This window comes from Neophocaena asiaeorientalis, unplaced genomic scaffold, assembly GCF_003031525.2.
Source record: "Neophocaena asiaeorientalis asiaeorientalis breed wild unplaced genomic scaffold, Neophocaena_asiaeorientalis_V1.1 scaffold110, whole genome shotgun sequence".
NCBI lineage: Eukaryota > Metazoa > Chordata > Mammalia > Artiodactyla > Phocoenidae > Neophocaena > Neophocaena asiaeorientalis.
Genome location: NW_020175053.1, coordinates 3,483,490 through 3,506,291, shown reverse-complemented (window position 1 = coordinate 3,506,291; position 22,802 = coordinate 3,483,490). Strand labels below are relative to the sequence as shown.

Below are 22,802 nucleotides of genomic sequence, written 5' to 3'. Positions count from 1 at the left end.
TGGCATGGCAACAATTCTCATCCTTTAATTTTCAGATGAGCTCATCTTTTGGTAAGCAACTCACTTTATGGGAATATGTTTACTATTTATGTAAGCCTTAAATATTTTTTATTTTCTTATAGAAAAAAACAGTAAGCTTCCTAATTTTCTATCTTATTATGATGTTCTGTGTACATAATTACTCATGTATATGCTTGTTCCAGAATGGTTTTAGGAGGGTCTCATCAATTATGATTTTTACTTATAATTTATTTTTAGATTTAGCAGAGATAAACAATGTAACTTAAAATTTTGGCACTATTGCATTCCATTGTGTTCATTCCTTTCATAGAGATGTAGATATTCTTTAAGGTGGAATTTGTGTTTGTTTTCTTCCACCTGTTTACCAACTACAGTGCTGTTCTTTACATATATTCTACATGTGTTTTAAAATATATCTCGAGATCCTGATAAATATCTCTCTTGACATTTACACTCTGAATTCATTCAGTAAATGTGAAAACAGTGCATACTGTATGCCAGGTTCTAGATTAAATGCTGGAGCCTTACTGAGATGAGTAAGAATCCCTGTCATCAAATTAACAGTTTAACAAATGCAGCCGACATACTAACAGTAAATTATACCAGGGAGGGTTGGGGCCCGCTTTGGACAGTTGGTGGCATTTGAGTTGGGTTTGATGGGGTGGGAGGGGAGGAGGGGGCTCAGGAGAGGAAAGGACAGGTGTAGAGGTTTGGGGAGCTCAGGACAGCAGCCCGTTTGGCCAACAGTGAGTTTACTGGGCCTACAGTTTAGAGGAATGAGACTTAAATAAGGTGGTTGAGGGCCAGATTGTAAAAATTTATACTGTGCCAAGTCGGAGAGTTTGCTTTGTTTGTGATTTAGAACAGAAACACAGCAGTGTGGGTTGACTTGAGGAAAAGATGGGTGACGGAAGGCTGGTTGGGAGATTCCTCTGACTGTTAGGAGTAGTTTGGGAGGAATGGAAGGGCCGGAGGGGTGTCAGAGCCACTGTGATGGGAACTTCCATGAATTTGAGGATTCTTGTCTCTCCATCAGATATGGGAAAGTTGCAGTCTTTAATATTTTTAATATTACCTCTCCTCCACCCCAAAATCCTTTTTTTTTCACTTTTTTTTTTTTTTTTTTTTTTGCGGTATGCGGGCCTCTCACCGCCATGGCCTCTCCCGCTACAGAGCACACGCTCCGGATGCACAGGCCCAGCAGCCGTGGCTCACAGGCCCAGCTGCTCCGCAGCATGTGGGATACTCCAGGACCGGGACATGAACCCGCGTCCCCTGCATCGGCAGGCGGACTCCCAACCACTGTGCCACCAGGGAAGCCCCTTTTTTTTCATTTTTAAGTTTACTTTTGTTTGAGTATATGTTTTGTACATGGTTCAAAATACAGAACTCCTGTTAGCTACATCTGTTGTCTATAAGGAAGTCTTTATAAAGTGAAAGTAGCTGGTCTTAATTAATTTTGGGGTTTTGTTTGCCTTGAAAGGGCTTCCCACCTCAAGATTCAACTTTTTTTTTGGCCACACCCCACAGCTTGCAGGATCTTAGTTCCCCAACCAGAGATCGAACCCGTGCCCCCCTGCAGTGGAAGCGCAGAGCGCTAACCACTAGACTGTCAGGGAATCCCCTAAACATTTTTTTAAATGTTGTCTTTTAGTGCTTTTTTTTTAAAGATGAGCATTTTTTTTAATGAACTAAGTATTCATATCCTTTGCCATTTAAAAAATTTTTTTTTAAATTTTTGGCTGAGTTAGGTCTTTGTTGTTGCGCACAGACTTTCTCTAGTTGTGATGAGCAGGGGCTACCCTTCGTTGCGGTGCTCGGACTTCTCATTGTGGTGGCTTCCCTTGTGGAGCACGGGCTCTAGGTACGTGGGCTTCAGTAGTTGTGGCAAGCAGGCTCAGTAGTTGTGGCACACGGGCTTAGTTGCTCCATGACATGTGGGATCTTCCCGGACCAGGGCTCGAACCCGTGTCCCCTGCACTGGCAGGCGGATTCTTAACCACTGAGCCACCAGGGAAGGCCTGTCTTTTAGTGCTTTTGATCTTAAAAAAGAAAACAACATTTGGAACTTTTTTTTTTGTTTTGCGGTACGCGGGCCTCTCACTGTTGTGGCCTCTCCCGTTGCGGAGCACAGGCTCCAGACACACAGGCTCAGCGGCCATGGCTCACGGGCCCAGCCGCAGTGCGGCACGTGGGATGTTCCTGGACCGGGGCACGAACTTGTGTCCCCTGCATCGGCAGGCAGACTCTCAACCACTGTGCCACCAGGGAAGCCCAACATTTGGAACTTTGACTCACCTAGAATTTCTGTAGAGAGAGCAGTATAGGGATCTTACCCTTTTTTTCTCACATAACCTGCTGACTTTCCTACCATTACCTATGGAACAGTTGATCTTTTTGAAATGCCATATCTGTCACATTTAAATTTGCCATAAGTACTTGGGTCTTTTCAGATTTTTTTGTTTTTTTAAATCTGTTGGTTTCCTTTAGCATTCACTGACCCTTTATCATCTTAGTTAAGTCTAACTGTAAACCCTCCACTGGCTGGCTGCATTTAGATTAGCACCCAGTCGTTACGGCTTGTCCTGGAGGTTCTGAACTAGCAGAGTTTGAAGATGATGCCGTGTTATAGTCGATGTGAGTTCAGGTGAACAGACCCGGTCCTCACAGGAAGTATCGCAGGCTCTGAGGACAGAATCTGGGATGGGGTCGACCTCGCCATGACTGTGAAAAGGATCGCAGGCTGCAGAGCATTTTCTAAGCACTCATGATGTGATGCGAGGTGAAGAGTCCAGAGATTTCCTGAGGACTCCCCCGCCCGGCAAGGATCTGGTTCTGGGGAGGATGCTTCAGCTCACCTTTCTGTTATTTCCATAGAGCCAACTGTGAGAGCAGAGCTGATGGAGCAGGTGCCTCACATCGCCTTGTTTTGTCAAGAAAACCGGCCTGCGATCCCGTATGCGTTTTCCAAGTACTTGCTACCCATTGTGGTTAGATATCTCGCAGATCAGAATAACCAGGTAGGAGGGCCCTGCCCACGTTCTTACAGAAATGGGTGTAGTCTGGGGCACTCCCGGCGGCCTACTGGGTGGTCACATTGGGATGTTCCTTCCTCTTTGACTTTGTTGTTCTGTTTTTCAAAATGAGGCTGTGGAGAGTCTGGGAGGTCACAGCAACAGACAGCACCTGGTGGCTGCTGCTCACCCGCTGCCCTCCCAGGCGGCCCTCAAAAAGGTTGGCACTTGGAGACCTTTTTTCCAAGAATGCCTTTTCTGTTCCACTTCATCTGTTACAGCACAACCTACCAAGTTCTGTCTTTGCAGAATAACCACAGATTTTTATTGGCAAGGTTTTGCCAGTTGTGAACCCCCTCTAGTTGGGTGAGGAATCCGCAGATTTGTGAAATTCAGGTGTTAAGTTTTGTTACACTGTGTGTGTACTTGGTTTACGTGTCTGTTTTTTCCTAGGTCAGGAAAACGAGTCAGGCGGCCTTGCTGGCCCTGCTGGAGCAGGAGTTAATTGAGCGGTTTGATGTGGAGACCAAAGTGTGCCCCGTCCTCGTAGAGCTGACCGCCCCCGACAGCAATGACGACGTGAAGACAGAAGCTGTGGCTGTAAGCAGAGCTCAGCAAGAATTAGTCACTGGCTTGACCGATAGGAGGCGCTTGTTAAATATGACACTGCATTACATGTTGTAGGGTTGACACATACTGGGTCTCAGAGTAGCCACAAATCATTACATTTGAAATGTAATGCTGGGCTAGAAAGGGACATAGGCTTCCAAGGGAAAAGGTGTCTTTTCTGGGGGCCCCATGCTGTGCAGACGCACTTGGGAATTCGATGGCTCTATCAGTGGGCTCTGAGAAAGCAAGATACACAGCAAGAAAATAATAAGTTAACTGTAAATTCATTATCAAAATGGAAAAATAAGATGGCAAAAATAACCAGTGGAATTTTAAAAACCCTGTATCGAATGAAGAAACATTTGAGCTCCTTGAGTTGCTGTCGAGCACTTTTCTAGGCACCATGTAAGCATAGTAGGAAAAAGAGGGATGCTGCTTGGCTACTGTACTTGACAGTATGGTCTTGGCAGGAAGGAATATATGATATAAATTATGATTATTAGAAAAATACACAGATTAAGTCATTATGCACATAATAAAGTCAAGTATTATAGTGAGTTCTCTGGTGTTTTGGACATGGTTAGCAAATATTTTGATTATTTGAGGGCCATCATAAATAGGGTATGAATTACATATAGTAATATCTGTTATAATTCACATCTATGGTTCCTCAGTTCAGAAAGTAAGAATTCTTATAATAAAATAGAAAAGTGATAAATCCATCTGAAAATTTATTCAGATCTATTTGGATAGTGAGAGTTTGCTATTTAAACCTGATATAGTTGCATTTTTGTTGATATGAAAAAAGTTACACTAAAAATAATTTTATAGTGCTTCTGGATCGTTCGTAGGGTGAATTAGGTTTTCTCTCTTGTTCCTTTCCACTGGAAATTCCATTATTTTATTTTTAGATACTCAGGTATCAGTTAATAAATGTAGATATTTTTCAGTAATACCATTTTTTTTGAAGTGAAATTCACATAATATAAAATTAACCATTTTAAAGTTTACAATTAAGTAACGTTTAGTACATTCATAATGTTGTACAAAGCACTACCTCTGTCAAGTTCCAAAACTTGATTTTTTTTTAAAATTTCACAAGCTTCTCAATAAAAAGGAAATCAGTTTTGGCATAAATGTTGGTTTATATTGAGCAGAGTTTAACTTGCTTTATTATAATTTTTGACGGATTTTAAGAATAGTAAAACACTATAATTATAATAAAAAGCTATATCCAGCACTAGTGTGAAACCTGTGATTCTCTCACAATTGGTTGTGTTAACTTTGTTATGTTTGGCATTCCCTCCCTTCCCAGTTGTTTGTTTTGGGAATAATTCATTCTAAGAAATTTAATTATGCTAGATCAGTGATACTGTGTATCTTTGGATCATTAACTCAGGCTTGGAGATGCCTAGAAACAGTCTGGAGTCAAGAAACAACACTGCTTTGGGGATTGGGGGATGTCAGTGTCACCTGCCACTCTGAGGAGGCCAGGGCTCTGATAGGGATGGTGCCAGCCTAACAATGCATGGGCAGATCTCCGTTTATGTAGGTCTTTTCTTCATTTCATCAATGTTTGGTTGTTTTCAGTAGACAGAGCATGTGTGTGTGTTGTTAGATTTCATGTTTTTTTAACACTGTTGTGAATGATACTGTTTTTAAACATTTTCAGTTATTCGTTGCTAATTTATAGAAGTACATTTTTTTTTTTATTCTGTCATATGTCCTGCAAACTTCCTAAACTCACTTATTTGTTCCAGTGGCTTCTTTGTAGATTCCTTGGGATTTGGTCTGTAGACAGTCATGCATTTATGAATAGAGTTTTCTTTTCTTTCCAGCCCGATGCCTTTGCTTCTTGTCATATTTGCATGGGCCAGGAGTAGATATAATAGATAAATGACGACAGTCAGATTTCTTTGTATTCTAACTGCGTGGGGGCAGATATTTAAATGCGTTGGGCTGGTTTTCAAAAGGTTCATCCTCACTTTGCCCAAAACTGTGTTATCTGAATCATGTGTGATACATATCAGATCTGTGTCCTTGTCTCCCTTGGAACCCAGGCTTTGCAGAGTAAGGACGTGGTCCCCACATGCGTGAGTTTCAGAGAAAACGGTACTTCGCAAGATGAGAACTGCTTCTGTATAGTCCTTTCTTAGCAGTGCAGATACACTAAATCCAGATCCTTCTTGTGGATAATCTTCTGAAAACTCACCATTTATTTTTATCGGGAAAATGTGTAGGTCGTTTTTTTTTTGCGTTACGCGGGCCTCTCACTGTTGTGGCCCCTCCCGTAGCGGAGCACAGGCTCCGGACGCGCAGGCTCAGCGGCCATGGCTCACGGGCCCAGCTGCTCCGCGGCATGTGGGATCTTCCCGGACCGGGGCACGAACCCGTGTCCCCTGCATCGGCAGGCGGACTCTCAACCACTGCGCCACCAGGGAAGCCCCGTTTTTTTTTTTTAATCTTAAATTTATTAGGCAAAATGATTAATAAGATTGAAACTTTAGGTAAAAATGCAATTTTTAGGGTTTTCTCAGGGTTTATTGTACCTTTAATAATTATCGGTTGATTTTAATAGTAGTAGTTAACAATAGTTTTTCTGTCTTCAACTTGGATAAATAAGATGAATTTTTTGTGATGTATGTAGTGTAATTATGTCATATTTTATATTCCCTTAAATTATATACTTTTAATAAATTAGCAAACTGGAAGAGTCTTAGTTTGAAGATATATTCAGTGTGGTTTTGTTCTTATTTATTTTAGATAATGTGCAAAATGGCTCCCATGGTTGGGAAGGACATCACAGAGCGTCTTATCCTCCCTAGGTTTTGTGAGATGTGCTGTGATTGCAGAATGTTTCATGTTCGAAAGGTATTTTTGTTGTTGTTGTTTAAGAATACATGGTTCTAGTGGTTACCATATTGATCTGTGAAACTTAAAAGATTATTTTTAAAGAACGCTGTAATATTTTGAAATGTCAGTGATGCTTTTGTTGTCAGGTCTGTGCTGCCAATTTTGGAGATATTTGCAGCGTAGTTGGCCAGCAAGCTACTGAGGAAATGTTGGTAAGTATTGCAGAAATTAACTATGGAGACTGGACTCGCCACAGTGGTCCACGCTTCCAGCGCCGGGGGCGCGGGTTTGATCCTTGGTCAGGGAAGTTCTGCATGCTGAGCAGTGTGGCCAAAAAAAAAAAACAACTAAGGAGAAAGCAGTGCATTGCAAAGTAGCATGTGAAGTTTGAAATACATACAGTTACCCCCAAAGTGTATTAATATTGGCTTGGCCAAAAAGTTCGTTTGGGTTTTCTGTACTATTACAGAAAAACCTGAATGAACTTTTTGCCAACCTAATACAATTCCATGGATGTACACCAGAAAGATAATATGACTTTAAGAGTTTAAATTTCTGTAATCTGGGCACTTGAATTGTGTTTGTTAAGGACGGTTTGTTAAAAATGCAGATGTGTTAAGAACCATTGATCCCTTTTTAACTCCCATTTCTATAAAATCAATTCTTATTTATTCAAATGAATCTTTTAATTTTATTGCAACCCTCAAGTATTTTAATGACAAATTAAATTTACAGCAGGTGATTTTTAAATGGTTAGTTCCTGGGATAAAAAATGCTTAACGTACAAGTTAATGTACTTGAAGAGTTTCTGAAACCATCTGTTATGAGGAATAGTTAACGTTAACTACAAGCTCTTGGATAACATTTAAGCTGTACGTGTTCGGAGCGTTTTTGATTTTCCGTAGTCAGTAGTGGAATGAATTGGGTGTGATTTATTTAAAACTGCTAAGTATTAATATTAAATGGGTCTTCTAAATTTCATTAAGAAGATCTAATGTTTTAAATGCTGTGAAAGCAGAAAATGAAATAAAAGTAACTCCTGAAGCCTGCTGTGTGTCTGCCTAACGAAACACCATCCTCCTCGCACAGCTGCCCAGGTTTTTCCAGCTTTGTTCTGATAACGTGTGGGGAGTCCGCAAGGCCTGTGCTGAGTGCTTCATGGCGGTTTCTTGTGCAACATGTCAAGAAATTCGACGGACTAAATTATCAGCACTATTTATTAATTTGATCAGTGATCCTTCACGTTGGGTAAGGTTTTGTTTAATTATCATTTTTGTAAAAGAATGCATTTTACAGAAGATGTGATTTTGATTTCATAATTTAAGAAATAATTCATCATCTAAGTCATGTTATTGCTAATTTAAGGTATGTTATTTAAGGGATGCTATCATTTAAGGGATGTTATTGCTATCAGTACTTTTAGGAGTAGACAGTAGACTACTATATTAACTTTTTTTTTTTTTAACTGGATGAAATTTCTGTTCCATGCAAATGTTTTATAGGGTCTCATATTCACATTCTCATGGTTTAAACATTCATGCCAAGATAAAAATATTTAAAAGTAAAAAGGAGAAAATAATTGATGGGGAACTGTAAATCCTAGCTGAAGAAGGATTTATGTTTTATTCCTGTCCTTTTATTCTTCTTAGGTTCGGCAAGCAGCTTTTCAGTCTCTGGGACCTTTCATATCTACCTTTGCTAATCCATCTAGCTCAGGCCAGTATTTTAAAGAAGAAAACAAAAGTTCAGAAGATACATCAGTAGAAGACAAAACTAGGTATGATTTTTTAAAACTTTGCTTTCCAGTTTTACTGCTTCTGAGCATTTTTTTTCATTTTCAGTATTTTTATAATGTTCTTTTTGGAGAGTTTACTATTTCTCTTGATTACAAAAATTGGTAAATATTTTAATAGAGTTTTATTTTAAATACATTTGTTAAACATCTCTTTGGTTAATTACATATTTAAATGAGAAGATGAAGGCACACGTAACACAATTAGCTTGGTGCTGGGCATATAGAAAGCTGTAGTGATAGATTTGATAATAATGTTCGCGTAAGTTTATTTAATAAATAATTTATCTAGCAAGCCATCTGTTAACATTTAGAATATACAAAGTAATGGTTATACAATTTAAAGGGTTTGGTTTTATACGGAGTAAAATCTAATTTAAGAATATGCGTTACTACATAGTCAGTTTCTTACTGTTATTTTTCTTTTTAGTTAATTTTGTGGATCTTGGATTCTCTGTCTACAGAATAATGATTGTAATTTCTCAATTGAGGGGGAAAGTATTTTAATGATTAGCACCAAATTAGTGCACTTATTAACTAGAATATCAACTTTTAAGAACATTTAATAAGGCAACCAGATTTTCAAATAAAGCTTAAAGAGGACATCTCTGATTTTAATTTTTTTTGCATTTAAAAATTTTACTTGAGTTTTAGTTTTTAAAATTTTATTTTAGTAGGGCTTCCCTGGTGGCGCAGTGGTTGAGAGTCTACCTGCCGATGCAGGGAACATTGGTTCGTGCCCCGGTCCGGGAAGATCCCACATGCCGCGGAGCGGCTGGGCCTGTGAGCCATGGCCACTGAGCCTGTGCGTCCGGAGCCTGTGCTCCACAACGGGAGAGGCCACAACAGTGAGAGGCCCGCGTACTGCAAAAAAAAAAAAAAAAAAATTATTTTAATATATCCTTAGGGGAAAAACGGTTCAGACCTCAGTTAGTGCATGGGAAATAACGCACAGACTTTGACAGGTGTGAACTTGAGCTCAGTTAGTGCTTGTTTCTGAAACAGCCCTGCCTGTAATGCCTGAGTTACCAGAGTGCCTTGTCCTCCCTTGTCATGATGCTAATGGACATTTTCTTCTGTAGCTTGGTGCTGGGCATATTTATACAAATACCGTGATATTTGTTTTCTTGGTGTTTTGATTTGGCAGTTCTTCCTTTCTTCTCTGCTGCCTTGTTTTACCTTTTTGCCCATTCTCCTACCATCCTGCTGAATAGCCAAACAAACCTGGGGTACTGTTAAGCATTGTCGACTTAAAAAAACGCACAATGTTAGAGTTTGTGGTTTTTTTTTTTTTTTTTTTTTTTGCGGTACACGGGCCTCTCCCGTTGCAGAGCACAGGCTCCAGACGCGTAGGCCCAGCAGCCACGGCCCTCGGGCCCAGCCGCTCCGCAGCATGTGGAATCCTCCCAGACCGGGGCACGAACCTGTGTCTCCTGCATCGGCAGGCAGACTCTCAACCGCTGCGCCACCAGGGAAGCCATTGTCCATTGTTTTGAAAACAGCTGCTGCAGGGAATGTGACAGAGTGATGAAGTGGGGAGGGGAGAGGTGTTACCTGCTCTTCAGTTTTGAAGTCAGCGACCTTTTCCCTAATGGTACTAATTGTATGAAGACTGTTGCATAGCTTTTATTTATTTTTGTATCTGGAGAGAGTCTAGGAAGTGATATAAATTTACAGAGAATTATTAGGACGGGGTCAGCAAACTTCCTGTAAAAGACCATGCAGTAAATATGTTCGATCTCCGTCAGAACTCCTGCAGTGTGGGAGCAGCCGTAGACAGTCCATGATGCATGAGCTCAGCTGTGTTCCAGTAAAACTTTATTGACAAAGACAGTTGGTGTGGCTACCATGGCCGGTAGTTTTGCTAACTGCCGGTATAGGACATTATTGGAAGAGCTATTTAAAGGCAGTTAATTATCTTTTAGCTACAAACTTTAACTCCTCTTCCATTGTAATGAGGTCTGTCTTAGTGTCAAGTCAATACTATTTGTAGCATTGGATTCTCAGTATATTATTAGACTTTATTGAATTGTGTTAATGATGTAAGGGAGACAGTTCCTGGCTGAGAAAGGAGTTCTGTTAAATATTGTAAAAGCTGTTGTGTAGTCCTAGGTATTATTAATCTCAGAGCCATTAGCTAATTTGCCCTCTCTTAAATACTGCACTGGCTTTTGTTTTGAGCTGTCTTAAATCTAGTTTCATTATTTAAGGTTGACTGATTGGTTAATTATGCAAAAATTAATTGAGCACCTACTATGAACCAGCGACTGTAGACAGATGAACCAGGACTTGGTTCCCGTTCTCGAGGTCCTCTCAGTTTCCTAGAATTCAGATTTCTCAAACGAATATCTCACAAAATAAGCAAGTTTTTGGCAATATATTTCTGCTACTGTTTATTTCTTCTGTAGGGTTTCATCTGATCCTGGAAACATTTAATATCACTTAATACTCTTTGAAGCATTTATTGATTATAAACCTCTGACTTTATAAAATACCAGGTTTATCTCTCACTCACCCTTGATCAGGCTGTTCATACTTCTTTGAAGGTGTTAATAAAAGCTGTGCTTCCAGAAACAGAGTTAAGCATTCAGATTTGCACTTTTAAGTTATGTGAAATGAGCAGCCTCTTTTCTGTTTAGTTAAACCAGCTATTACACCGCTCTCCGAATACATTGCCTTCTTTGGGTTCTCCCTCTTTCTGTCTGGGACGCCATCCTGTTTCACCCACACCTCATTTAACAGAGAGAATGTCTGGACAAACTACCTCCAAGAATCTTGGAGGAAATTCAGAGCTTTTGCATCCTGGCTGTTCATAGCACTGGTGCACGAGCACTGGTTTTAGTCATATCTCTTGGCTGTGTATTTTGCACACATTCATCCAGGGGACTGCAGGTCCCCCCGCGTAGCAGCCTGGTTTTTATCTTTGTGTATTCTGACGCCTTCACCAGGCCTGGTACATGCTCGGCACATGATAAATGTAGAATGAGTTATTGTTAGAAAATAATAGATTTTCTCTCAAAAGCCTTAAGTAACTGCACTGCTCTTGCTAGTTTTTGTCAGTTTAGCTTAAAGCTAACTATGTGTAAGTAAAATTGTTACTGGTACAAATCTGGCAGTATTTCACTGATGTTGAGACTCCATTATGAAGTCACAGCACCTGGAGGCTGTGTCTGCTCTCATCTCAGGATGCAGTGTCTGGGACCAGATGTTCCCAGGGCACTTTCCTAGGCCACAGTCTTGAGTCACCAGGTCTCTGAAGATACTGACTCTCAGCTTACGTAGGCACCGAGGAGATGCGTTTCTGGCTGATGCTCTGCCGCACTTGTTCCCTACACCTGCGAGGAGCTGGGCTACTCCGCTCCTCATGCGAGCCCTCAGTCTCCTCCATTCTCCTCAGAATAGCGTTTGCTTGTATGATAGCGTTTGCCAGACCGACCGTTAGGAATGTCAGAATTCACTTGATTGTGCACTGACTGTTCCCCAGCTCCAGGAAAAAATGTATTTAGAGAATTTATATTTTTGACGGTTTATTTTGAAGCAGACGGTTTATTTGTACAGAATTTAATACTTCCCAGAATTTCATATGAGGGAAAATGTTTTTGTCTCTTTAAAACCATACGAGGAGTTTGAACTTGGGACAAACTAGTAATTTTTCATAAGGCAAATAGAATGACTTGGCCGGTGATTCTCTGTTTTTCCTGCTGAGAATATTAAAATTTAATTTTAATGCTAAGATGAGATAGTGATCCAGGAACTTCAGGCCCTTGGAATAGTTTTCCATACTAAATGGCCTTTTAATTGGGTTCTTTTTGTGAATTTTAAGTGGAAGTTTCTTAAATTCATCAGATAACAAGTGAAGTCTTAAGTTTCAGCCATTTGCTCCCCACCACCACCAAACAATGTCCTGTTACTATAATTCTTATTTTTTTTAATTTTAAAATATTTATTTATTTATTTTTGGCTGCGTTGGGTCTTCATTGCTGCGCGTGAGCTTTCTCTAGTTGCAACGAGCAGGGGCTACTCTTCGTTGTGGTACGCGGGCTTCTCATTGCAGTGGCTTCTCTTGATGCGGAGCGCGGGCTCTAGGCACGCGGGCCCAGTAGTTGTGGCTCGCGGGCTCGAGAGCGCAGGCTCAGCAGTTGTAGCGTACGGGCTTAGTTGGTCCGCGGCATGTGGCATCTTCCCGGACCAGGGCTCGAACCCGTGTCCCCTGCACTGGCAGGCAGATTCTTAACCACTGCGCCACCAGGGAAGTCCCTACTATAATTTTAAAATTACAGTTTGCATGATATCAGAAAAACTGTAAAAATAGCCAAAGAATCCCATAAACACTTCTTTCAGATTCTCCAGATGTTAACATTTTACCATACTTGCTTTATTATTTTTTTTTTCTGAATTCTTTGAGATAAGTTTTAGACATGATATTCTTTTTACCTTCCTTCAATATTTCACTCCTCAAAACACAGATACTAATACATAACCAGACTCTAATTACCAAAATTAAGAAATTAACATAGATACAATACTGTCATCTAGAGATTTTATTCAGATTTTACCCATTATCCCACTCGTTTTTAAAACAAAAGAAAAAATTAATAAAGTCGTGATTGGAAAATACCACGTAATTCATACACATATAGAAGACACTTATTTTGCATAAGAGCCCTTGCTTCGGGACTGTTTTGGAGAGGGAAAGGATGCTACAGACATCGAGGCCAGTCCCTCATTTTATGAATGAGGAGTAAATGTGGAATCTGCAGCGCCAGTGCTGGGTGAGACTCGAGTTCTCGCAGTTTATGTGTGCATGTTATGTATTTCATGATTATAAGCATGGTGGAGAAACACCAGAATTTTAAATGCTATCACTGTGTGGTATGTTTTCGGATGAGGTATTAAATATTTTTATCTGTATCTAAAAAATATATTTTTTAAATAATCACGTGTTTTTAAAAAAATTCGTTGCTGAAAACAGTGTGAACATTACTATGAGATAAAGTGCAATCAGGGAAGTTGGTGATCTCCTGAGAGCACATATGGTGGCTCTGTAACTGGGATATCATGTCGGTGGTAACGTCACCTCCAGGGCACAGGCCGGGTGAGCCTCCTGTTTAATGTCTTTCATTGTGTATATTTAAGGGCCCATGTTTCAGGGGAGCACCCCACCCTCACCTGACAAATTTACCTACATATCCATCCTCAGTTCCCTTTCGTGTTTCTTAGAAAGAGCTGTCTCTTCACCCATTTAATCTGTCCACCTGTGTTCTCGAGCCCCTAGTCTTCCTTCTCAGAAAGACATTGCTTTATCAGTGATTCCATCAGTCTCCTGTGTTTTCAGTTCTTCACCTCTTCTGACCTTTTTCTCTGAGCCTGAAGAATGCTCGTCTGAGGCATCCTCTTGTACAGGAGGAATGCCGTGCTCTTCGTCACTCTGCACGACTGTCATGACACACATGCAGGCCAGTCCTTCTGAGGTGCCCTCCAGTCTGTCTGGGCTCTGACCAGTTTCCCAGGGACGTCACCGCCTGGAATTCCATGTAGATCCCGACTCAGCCCATCCAGACTGAAACCCCCTCCTCAAACTGCCCTGGTGTTTTTCACTTGCAGTCGGTGCCACCAGCACCTGTTCAGTCGCTCGGGCCAGAAATCTGGAAATCTTCACAGGTTCCTCTCTTTGCTTCTCATGCCCCGCGAGCGGGAAGTGAGCAGTCGTGTTGGCGTTGGTGTCATTTGAGTGTGTTGCCATCTTCTGTAGCCCCGACACGCCGCCCTGTTCAGAAGGGCGTCCCTGCCTCTCCTCACGTGCTCTGCTGCACTCCCTGCCACCTGGCGCACCTCCAGTCCTGCTTCCCGGCGGCCTTTCTGAAAGAACGCATCTGAAAATGGAACTCTCTTCACCCCTGCCTTGTCTCCTGTACCCTAGGGTACGTTCCGGAGGTGTTTAGTGTGGGGCGCAGTGGCTCCGCCAACTTTTCACTTTTCCATCGGTTCCCTCTCTGAGCCGTCGTAAACTCATCGCCGTTTCCTGAAGGTGTGACACCTCTCCTGTCACCCCTGCCTTTGCATATGCTGCGGGTTTTCCCTTAGCCTCCTAAGCACGTGTTGGTTGCTCCACCCACGGCTCCTGTCATTCCCTGGAAAGCCTTTCCTTGCAGCTGGCGCATCTGCCTCCAAGCTCGGTGTCCTTGCTCCCTCCTTACCACTCTGCAGGAAGCGTTTGCCTCTGATGCTAATCTCAGGAGCAGCAGCTGCCTCTCATTCACATAGGAACCCTCACCACCAGTGTCGCTCCCTGGCTCCTAGTAGGTGCTCAGCATGCGTTTGTTAAGGGTAATTGAGTCAGATAAACTCTGAGGGGCCGTTAGAGCCTCTGTGTAGGTGGTGGATGGCGGTGACCCATGGGCTGTGGTCCCGGGGCTTGTACCACCTACCTCTCTGTCAATTAAGTCATGGCTGCAGGGGGGAAAACTTTTGGGAGTAGAGCTGAAAGTGTGGAAGGAATAAAAATAACTATTTACACTTAAGTGGACTTTAATGTATTTTGCGAGATAGTAAATAAGGATCTTTTCTAATGCTGTGTAGAGGTTTTTTTTTTTTTTCTGTGTAAGCAAGGAGGTTTTAATTCTCAGCTTTTTGATAGGTCATTGGAGCACAGTGGCAATACCATGATCCTAAAAATCAGATAATTTTTACTATGTATTTAGCTTAAAATGCATTGTGAGAATTTATCTTCTTACTATTTCTTTTTAGTTTTTTTTATTATTGAAATTAGCATGGTATTATAGAATCCCGGGGTTCTTAAATGTTATCTCCTCCAACTATTACATAATATTTTAATATCTAGACTTAACAGATGTTTACATCTCTGAGCACAGAACAACTGATGGAAAAAGAAGCATTATCAGTAATCTAAATAAACTACTGAATTTGTGTGGATAATTTGTCATTTTTAATACTTGTCTAAATGCTTTATGTAGTATCTTTCATTGTTTTTTTTTTTTTCAGTAATTATTTTTATACTTTCACTTTCTTTTTCCCAAATAACACAATAAAAGGACCAGAGGTGAAGAAGTCCCAGAGGATGTGCAGATCAGGCTAGAGGATGTTCCTACAGACCCCACTGTTTTTAATTCCAGTGTCAAACTGGAAGGTGCGCTGGACCCGGACATTGGTGCTGAAAGCCCTAGGAAGCCTCCAGGGGACAGCTCATTACCTTGTCCTTTGTCCTCAGAGCCTCATCAGGAGGCAGCTAGTAACGAGGATGATAAAAAGCCCGGCACCTGCAGGTCTGCCTCTCGGTTGGAGGTGGGCGCCAGTGCGCAGGACTCAGCTCCCCTGGATCAGGAGTTGTACAACTCCTTCCACTTCTGGAGGACTCCTCTTCCCGAAATAGATCTAGATGTGGAGCTGGAGCAGGGCTCTGGGAACAAACTCGGCCCCGAGGGGCTGGAGGGAACGCCTGAAGCCACCGCCCCGGCTTCTGCAAACATCACCATGGCCACCAGAAAGGAGCTGGAAGAGATGATAGAAAATCTGGAGCCACACATTGACGATCCCGACGTGAAAGGTATGGGAGTTGGTTCTTTATTCTGATAAAAAATGTTATTTTCTGACTTTTTCCCCAGAAAAATTGCCTTTTAAAAATCTGTTTTGACCATTGTCATCATGTATTCTTGTCTGGATAAATGTGATTAGTCTGAATTTTAGGAAATAAATTTCAGATGAGCCCGTTACTGTGTTCCTAAGTGTAGCATGTACAGATGTGTTGGTTCACAAATCGCTCTCTGACTTGTTCACGCTCACTCACTGTTTTTACAATTTTAACCCTTGAGTCCTGCCTTAACTCTTCTGCTCTGGATCTCATAAACCTTTTTATAAACAGCAGATGCAGTGCTGTGTTTTACGGAAAGACTGTAGTCTGTTAGCAGTGGACAAAGATACGTATCTTCCTGTGGAACGTGGTGTTTTAAGAGCTGTGGGCGTTTGCGAGGGGCCTGCTGGTGTCTTTGTTTCTCAGTTGGACCTTGTTCCATTGGGTTACACTTGTGTCACCTGGATTCTGCCATTGTGAACGGCAGCCTTGAAGGTTGTTGTGTGTGAAAATAACAAGTTGCTCTCACTCAGTGGAATAGGAGTGTGGGAACGAGGTCCCAGGCCACCCCACTCTGCCTGCCGGGGCCAGGGGGTGGTTTACGGTCTGGGGGTAGGAACCTGATGCCAGCGACATCAGAGCTCCTACTGAGCACGGTAACCTGTGAAATGTTACCGTAAAACAAAAAACAATTTTGAAAAATCCCCAAACTGCAAGTCTTCAGATCCTTTATCACTTTGTGGATTTTTTTTTGTCCTTGTTCATTCTAGAAGCTAAAATTTCTAAACTGTCAGTTTGCTCAATGTTAGCAAAATACCTATTTTTAAAGCAGACAAAGGGAAACCTTCAGTGTCCTTCTAAAACATGCAAAACTTGTTGTGTTTAAACTTGGAAAAGTTCATCAGTGGAGGTGATATTAGCAGTTATCTTTATTTGGCTTTAACGTATCATGATTTTTAAAGATTTTCTATGGTAATTTTATGCTTGGAGAAAAACTAAATGATTTGTTTGATTAAAGGCAAATTCATATCCGTGATGGTTGAAAGTTATTTTAATTTAACTGGCAGACAGTCACCTTTTCCAGAATGCTGTGAATAGTATCGGGCGCCGTGAGCCTCTTTTGAGTCTGTGTCTGCAGTTTATCCTCGCCATTCGTGGACCAGTAGTTCATTCCTCCTCCTTATGAGTGTTTTCCGTAGAATGTCCTATTTTCTATCCCTCGCGGTGGATTATTTTCTCTGAAAACCTCACAGCTTCACTGCTCTCGCTAGTTCCTCATTGTGGCTCCTGCCCTTGATTTTTACCACCTTGAGCCCAGAATTCTGCATTTTATGACAACCTGGTGATGTAGCAAATACTGAGGCTTGGTTTTGTTTGACAAATTAGAATCTTCATCAGAATCTTGCCTTTGCCATCTCCCTTCCACCCCAGATGAGGAGGACGGAGACAGAATTACACCTCAGATGTGCACATCTTGGGGTGGTCAGCTCTTGATAAACGTTGTCTTTACAGGTTTCTGCTTTTTGTTGAAATAAATTTTATTATTTGTCAACTTAAGTTTTGTTCAGTCGATCAAACTTCAGTAACTCTCACGTCTTGTTTTTTGTACGCTCCTTAGCTTTATGGAAGAAAGATTCCTAACTGGCCTTTGGCCCGTTCTGGGAGCTCTCCCTGTACACCCCTGCTAGTCGGTTCTCTGACACGTAGTAGACACCTACTAAATATTAATGGAAATACTGAATAAGCTACTTTAAATTCTCTTTTTTTAACAAATAAGCTGAAAGTAATATGCATAGTTTGCTTTTTTAAAAGCCCTACATGGACACACATGAGTTTCAGGATATGACTTGGTGTTTCAGAAGGTGACTAACACGGTTTGACTTACACTTTACAGGCTGCGATTGAGATTTTAGTAGTAATACTATATTGTGATTTAATCAGTTCTCTTTCTAATGCAGCTCTTACACCTGTTACAGTTTAAATTTGTCATGTTGTTCTTTCTGTCCATAATGTTGAAACTTCTGTAACATATTCATTGACTGATTCATCCAGCATCACTTATCGAGCACCTATTATGTGCCAGTTACTCTTCCAGGCAGTGAATATGTACCAGCAGCAGACCAGACAGAAATCCCAGCCTCAGAGAGCACAGAGGGTGAGACACCTAAGTGTAAACTGCCTGTGTCAGATGTTCTGCAGCAAAACATCGGTGGGCAGGGCTGGGGGCGGGAGGGCTTCGGCTGCAGAATTCCTGAGCATGAGGGCATGTTGAACCCGTGTTAATTGTAGTAACTATTTCTGACTTTTCATACTATTAGAAGGTGTTTTGGGTTTTTGAAGGGTGTACCTTAACTGTGGGTGCTTTTTCTTTCCTAATCTGTGGTTGTGAGCAGTCTGTCAGAGAATGTCTACCTTTTTGAAAGGCAGAATTAACCCCAAATTGGAAACTAAGTTCTGGCCAGGGACTCAACTAGTTATGTTGCGTGTGTGTATTCTTGACTGGGGGCAGGGGACCGTCAGGGTGGGGTGGACCCTCAGAGTCGAGTTTCTGCTTTCACGAGCCACTGGGTCCCTTGTTCTTTTCCATGCTGTTTGGTGGGAATGTCATGGGAAACAAGAGCAAGCGTTGGGTTTTTTTTTCCCTCTAAGGCAGCCTTTGCTTCACAGTCATACCAATTTAACTCTTACCTTCTTTGAAGCATTGATAGATTAATTTTTTTTTTCTTTGTGGGTCTCTAATCAAAAAACTTAAGTGTTTCCAGGAGCTAGAATGAGATGTTCCTGTCAGAAAAAGAAGGCCCTTTCTCAGCTGTGGACAGAAGTAGATCCTATGTGGAAGGAGAGAAAGGGGGGTAGTAAAATGGGAAGAAGGTGAAAGAGAGCCCCTTTTCCAAACTCTCTGGCGTGTGGCATCGCCAGGCTGATTTAGGATTGAGCCACGGCTGAATAGTGACCGGTGCCGGTTTGATTGGCTGTGGCCAGTTCACAGACTGCAGAGGGGAGCTGGCCAGGCCAGCAAGTACAGAGCTGCCTCCAGTTTCGTTGGGGCCAGTGGAATAACTGGGTCCACTGGGCAGTTGTGGTCCGAAAAATCATATTGTTCGTTGATTGTAAGCAAGAAATTGTTAGGAACTTGTGACTAACCTCCAGGACGGTGTGCGAGAGTCAGAGATGGAAAGGGTGAGCTCAGCCAGACCAGCACTTCAGGGGGGGCAGGAAATTCCAGGTTCCAGGCTGTCTCCGATTCTGAGCGCAAGTCACCAGGGACCGCGTGGGCTCTGATCCTGGGGTTTCCGCCCGCATCGTGAGGAAAACGCAGACGTGGTGAAGGCCTGTGCCTCAGTTTCCTTCCGCTGGTCGTGGGGAGCCATCCGCTGAGTCTCAGGCAAGCCTGGGTTCTCCGGGGCCACGGGCTCTCCGTGAGTGGGCATGAGGTCGTCCTCATGACCTTTGTACCAGTCTTTTGAAGGAGGTAACCTCAGTGTGACTCACTGAAACTTTTGTGAACGTACAAACCTAAAGGTACAGAATAACATAGACAAGGAGGAGGCTGTCGTTTACTCAGGTTGGTGGCCGGTGTGAGGCGTGTTCTGTGAAAGGCTTCCCAGGAACAGGTCGCGATGCGTGAGGGAGCCCACCCTCACACCCCCCGCCTGCGTCTACGGGGGCAAAAAGCATGTTCCAGGCCGTCAGCCTCCTTTAGTTCTGCTGTGATTTCATTGTGGAAATTTGGAGGATTCTAAAAGGGGAGCTGAAGTGAGTAAAGGATTAGGTTAGTACAAATTGCAGCTGAAATCCCCAAAAGAATGAGGATGCTTTCCGTGAGTAACTTTTCATGATGAGACACCTTCAGTTAGGTCATCATCCTGTATGTTTCTTGTGTCTCTCTTGCTGGGTACCTTGTATACTTAACTAGAATTTTATAAATGCTATAGCATGGTAATAGGTTATCTTAATAAAATACTGATTGCTTTTTAATAATCTTTAAGTAGAGTGGGAGCACACTTTCTAATCTTTGTACTAAATAAACTTGCAGGTAAACTTTATAAATTCCTATATTTTGAGCATCCAGGTGGATTGTTACTTGAAGTAATGCTACACAATTTCTTTTTGCTAAATTCCTCATTTATGTTGGGGGGAAGGAAGAATGCTTTATCTTCACTTTGAATGACTTTCATAAAGAAGATGTATCTCAAAACGTAGACGATGCCATTTGCCACACTTCAGGGCTGCTGCTTGGTTATCTGTCATTTTGGTTTCCTGCGAGCGAGACAGGGCTTGTTTGGGATCCCTGTGTTTGGGACAAGTCACTCATTTCACTTTCAAAAAGAATTAGAGAAAAGTAAAATAAACCGGAATGAGATATGAGATGTTTAAATGTAACAGCCACAGAAATCTTTGTAATTCCCCTTGTTTTATGTTGGCAGGGTCTGTGTGACGGCTCTCCTGCTAAGATAGCTTAGTAAGTAAGCCTCGCCAGTCCCGCTCATGCGTTCCCAAAACATAGTTCACTGACCCTGAAATTGACTAGATAGCATCTCTCTTTTCATACTAACGCAGAATAATGTACAGTAGTGGGTAAACGTTTTTAATCTCATGAAAGCATATTAGCTTTCTACTTTTTGTCCTCGGAGAACTAATGATTGACCACAGTAGAGGTTTTTTCCAGCTTTTCGATGGCAGTGTCCCAAAAGCACTGCGTCTCATTGATCCCATAACCCTGCACAGGGAGAGCCCGGGCACCCGCGGCCCCACGCTTACAGGCCTGTCGTTCTGCCCACAGCGCAGGTGGACGTGCTGGCCGCCGCCCTGCGCGCCTCCAGCCTGGACACCAGCGACGAGGCCAGCGAGGCTGCCCGGAGGGCCCCGCAGGATGAGCTCCTTGGCTGCAGACTTGACCACGGCACCGCCGGGCCTTTGACGAGCGAGACCGTCGAGGTGAGGGCTCCGCAGGGCGTGCACAGTGAGCTGGGTGGCCCCGGTGCCGTTTGCGGGGCAGCCGTGGTGCTCGTCACGGCCCAGTTACCACGTCCTGTCTGTCGCTGGTTTTCTCCGTCTCCCTTCTGCATAAAGTAAAAGTCATCGTCACCACGTCCTGTCTCTGTGACATGAGTGTCATGTCCAGAGCTTGGAGTTAATAGTCAGCCCGGGACTGTCTACATGACCACTCCGCAGCTTCGGTGTGGGTGTGGCTCACTGCAGTGAAATAATCTTGCTGGAGACAAAGCCCTGTATCAAGAGTAATTAACTCTTCCCTTTTCTTTTTGGAGGGGTGCTTTGTTTCTGATGGGACCATTTCACTGCAGCGAGCAGCACGGTGTTCTGAGCGGAAGACCGGGACTTGAGGCCGTGTTGCGGGATTATCTGGACCCTGGAGTGTGCGGGTGGGTACTGTGACCAGCCCGCCTGCCTGTGTCCTGCACCGTCCTTCCCGAACCCCCCGACCCCCCACCAAGCCAGCACCACGCGGTGTCAAGTAGTTCTCATCCCTTGTGTGTGTCGGCGGGAGAAGGAACACATGCTGGTGGCCAGAGGCAGGTGGTCTCGGGTCAGAGCGGCCTGGACGCTGAGCTCAGGGAGGGGGGCCTCATACGCATGGGGGCACGGGGGTCCCAGGGCCCCGGTGGATTCCTGGCTTGTTTTCTGTTAGGTGACACCCAGTGTAGCTAGAAATCTTGCGTAAAACCAGGGCTTCAGAATGCAACCCTGCCCACTTAGCATCATCGGAGATTTTAGTACTTTATCTGAGTTTTAGAAGGTGTTTTGTTTTCATTTTGGGGTTGGTGGGGGCTGTTACAAAAGTATTGGGTCGGCCAGAAAGTCGGTTTGGGTTTTCCTGTAACATCACATGACAACCCCGAATGAACTTTTGGGCCAGCCCAGTATGTTTGTGAAATTAGAAATAGCCAGGAATAGAAATAGTAGAAGAAAAACTGTGTGTGACATACCATACAACAGTTGCCTAAAGCAACCTCTAAATACTGTTTTATTGATAGCTAATTTTAGATATTGGGACCTTTTCAAAATTACTTCTAAATTTACTTTTTAATTACATTTGTTCTGGAATTTATTTTCATACCTTTAGCAACCTATTCTGAAAGTTTGATTTAAGGCAGGGGAATTCTTATGAGGTCTTAGGTCTGTTTATAAATGTTTAAAAGCATGAAGAATTTGTACGTATTCTTATCTTCTGGCGGCCTTGAAAGGTGAGTAACTTAGTAAGATGGTTTAAATGAAGGGAACTCACAGACAGGACAGTTCTTTACGTGACCGTTCTCTCCCAACAGAATATGGAGTCCGCCCTTCGCTATATTCATGATGATTCAGACTCGGGCACCAGTGGTGGTTTTAGCCCTGATGAGGAAAGGAGAGCTAAAGTGCAGGTAGGTGACCCAAAACTCTTTACTTTGTGTGGGTGTTGTTAAGTCCACTTTTAAACCCATTTCTCACCAAATTTGGCCCTTCTGATAATGTTTTGAAAATGAGGGTTGATATATCATACTTCTGATAAGAAAATTCAAGCGGTCGAGTAAAATATAAGCAGAAATCTTCCTCTTCTCACACCTGTGACCCCTTCCCCTCCAGGGTGACCGCGACCCTGGGTCCTCCTGTATGTCCTCAGCGCTCCTAGGCGGACGCGCCCGCGCGTCGGCGTGCACCTGTCTCTTTCAAAGACACATAGAGCCAGGCCATCGCGCCCGGGTCTTCATGCCTGAGTTGCCAAGGATTGTAAGGCAGAGCTTGACTTCAGAGAGGAGAACGTGGGAGTGCGGCCCAGAGCCGCTGTAAAGTGCTGTCGGCTGGCAGGGTGACTCGAATCGGAGGCTTTACGTGTGGGGTCGTTGGAATGTGGTGACGCCTGTCTTTCTTTTTTCTTTTCTTTTTTAAAGAGTCGTGTCTTGGAGCTCTTTGCACAGGAACACAG

At 42.9% G+C, this 22,802-nt stretch overlaps 1 protein-coding gene across 2 annotated transcripts in view; it reads left to right on the top strand.

Moving 5' to 3' along the window:
* Nucleotides 1-22,802, top strand: part of PPP4R1 (protein phosphatase 4 regulatory subunit 1) — a 56,071-nt gene that overhangs the window by 19,180 nt on the left and 14,089 nt on the right. For both annotated transcript variants that reach the window (XM_024763936.1, XM_024763937.1), the window contains exons 4-12: nucleotides 2,899-3,041; nucleotides 3,489-3,635; nucleotides 6,408-6,515; nucleotides 6,644-6,709; nucleotides 7,587-7,745; nucleotides 8,147-8,274; nucleotides 15,342-15,853; nucleotides 20,661-20,815; nucleotides 22,165-22,260. In XM_024763936.1, the coding sequence (XP_024619704.1) occupies nucleotides 2,899-3,041; nucleotides 3,489-3,635; nucleotides 6,408-6,515; nucleotides 6,644-6,709; nucleotides 7,587-7,745; nucleotides 8,147-8,274; nucleotides 15,342-15,853; nucleotides 20,661-20,815; nucleotides 22,165-22,260 (1,514 nt within the window). The remainder of the gene's footprint in view (nucleotides 1-2,898; nucleotides 3,042-3,488; nucleotides 3,636-6,407; nucleotides 6,516-6,643; nucleotides 6,710-7,586; nucleotides 7,746-8,146; nucleotides 8,275-15,341; nucleotides 15,854-20,660; nucleotides 20,816-22,164; nucleotides 22,261-22,802) is intronic.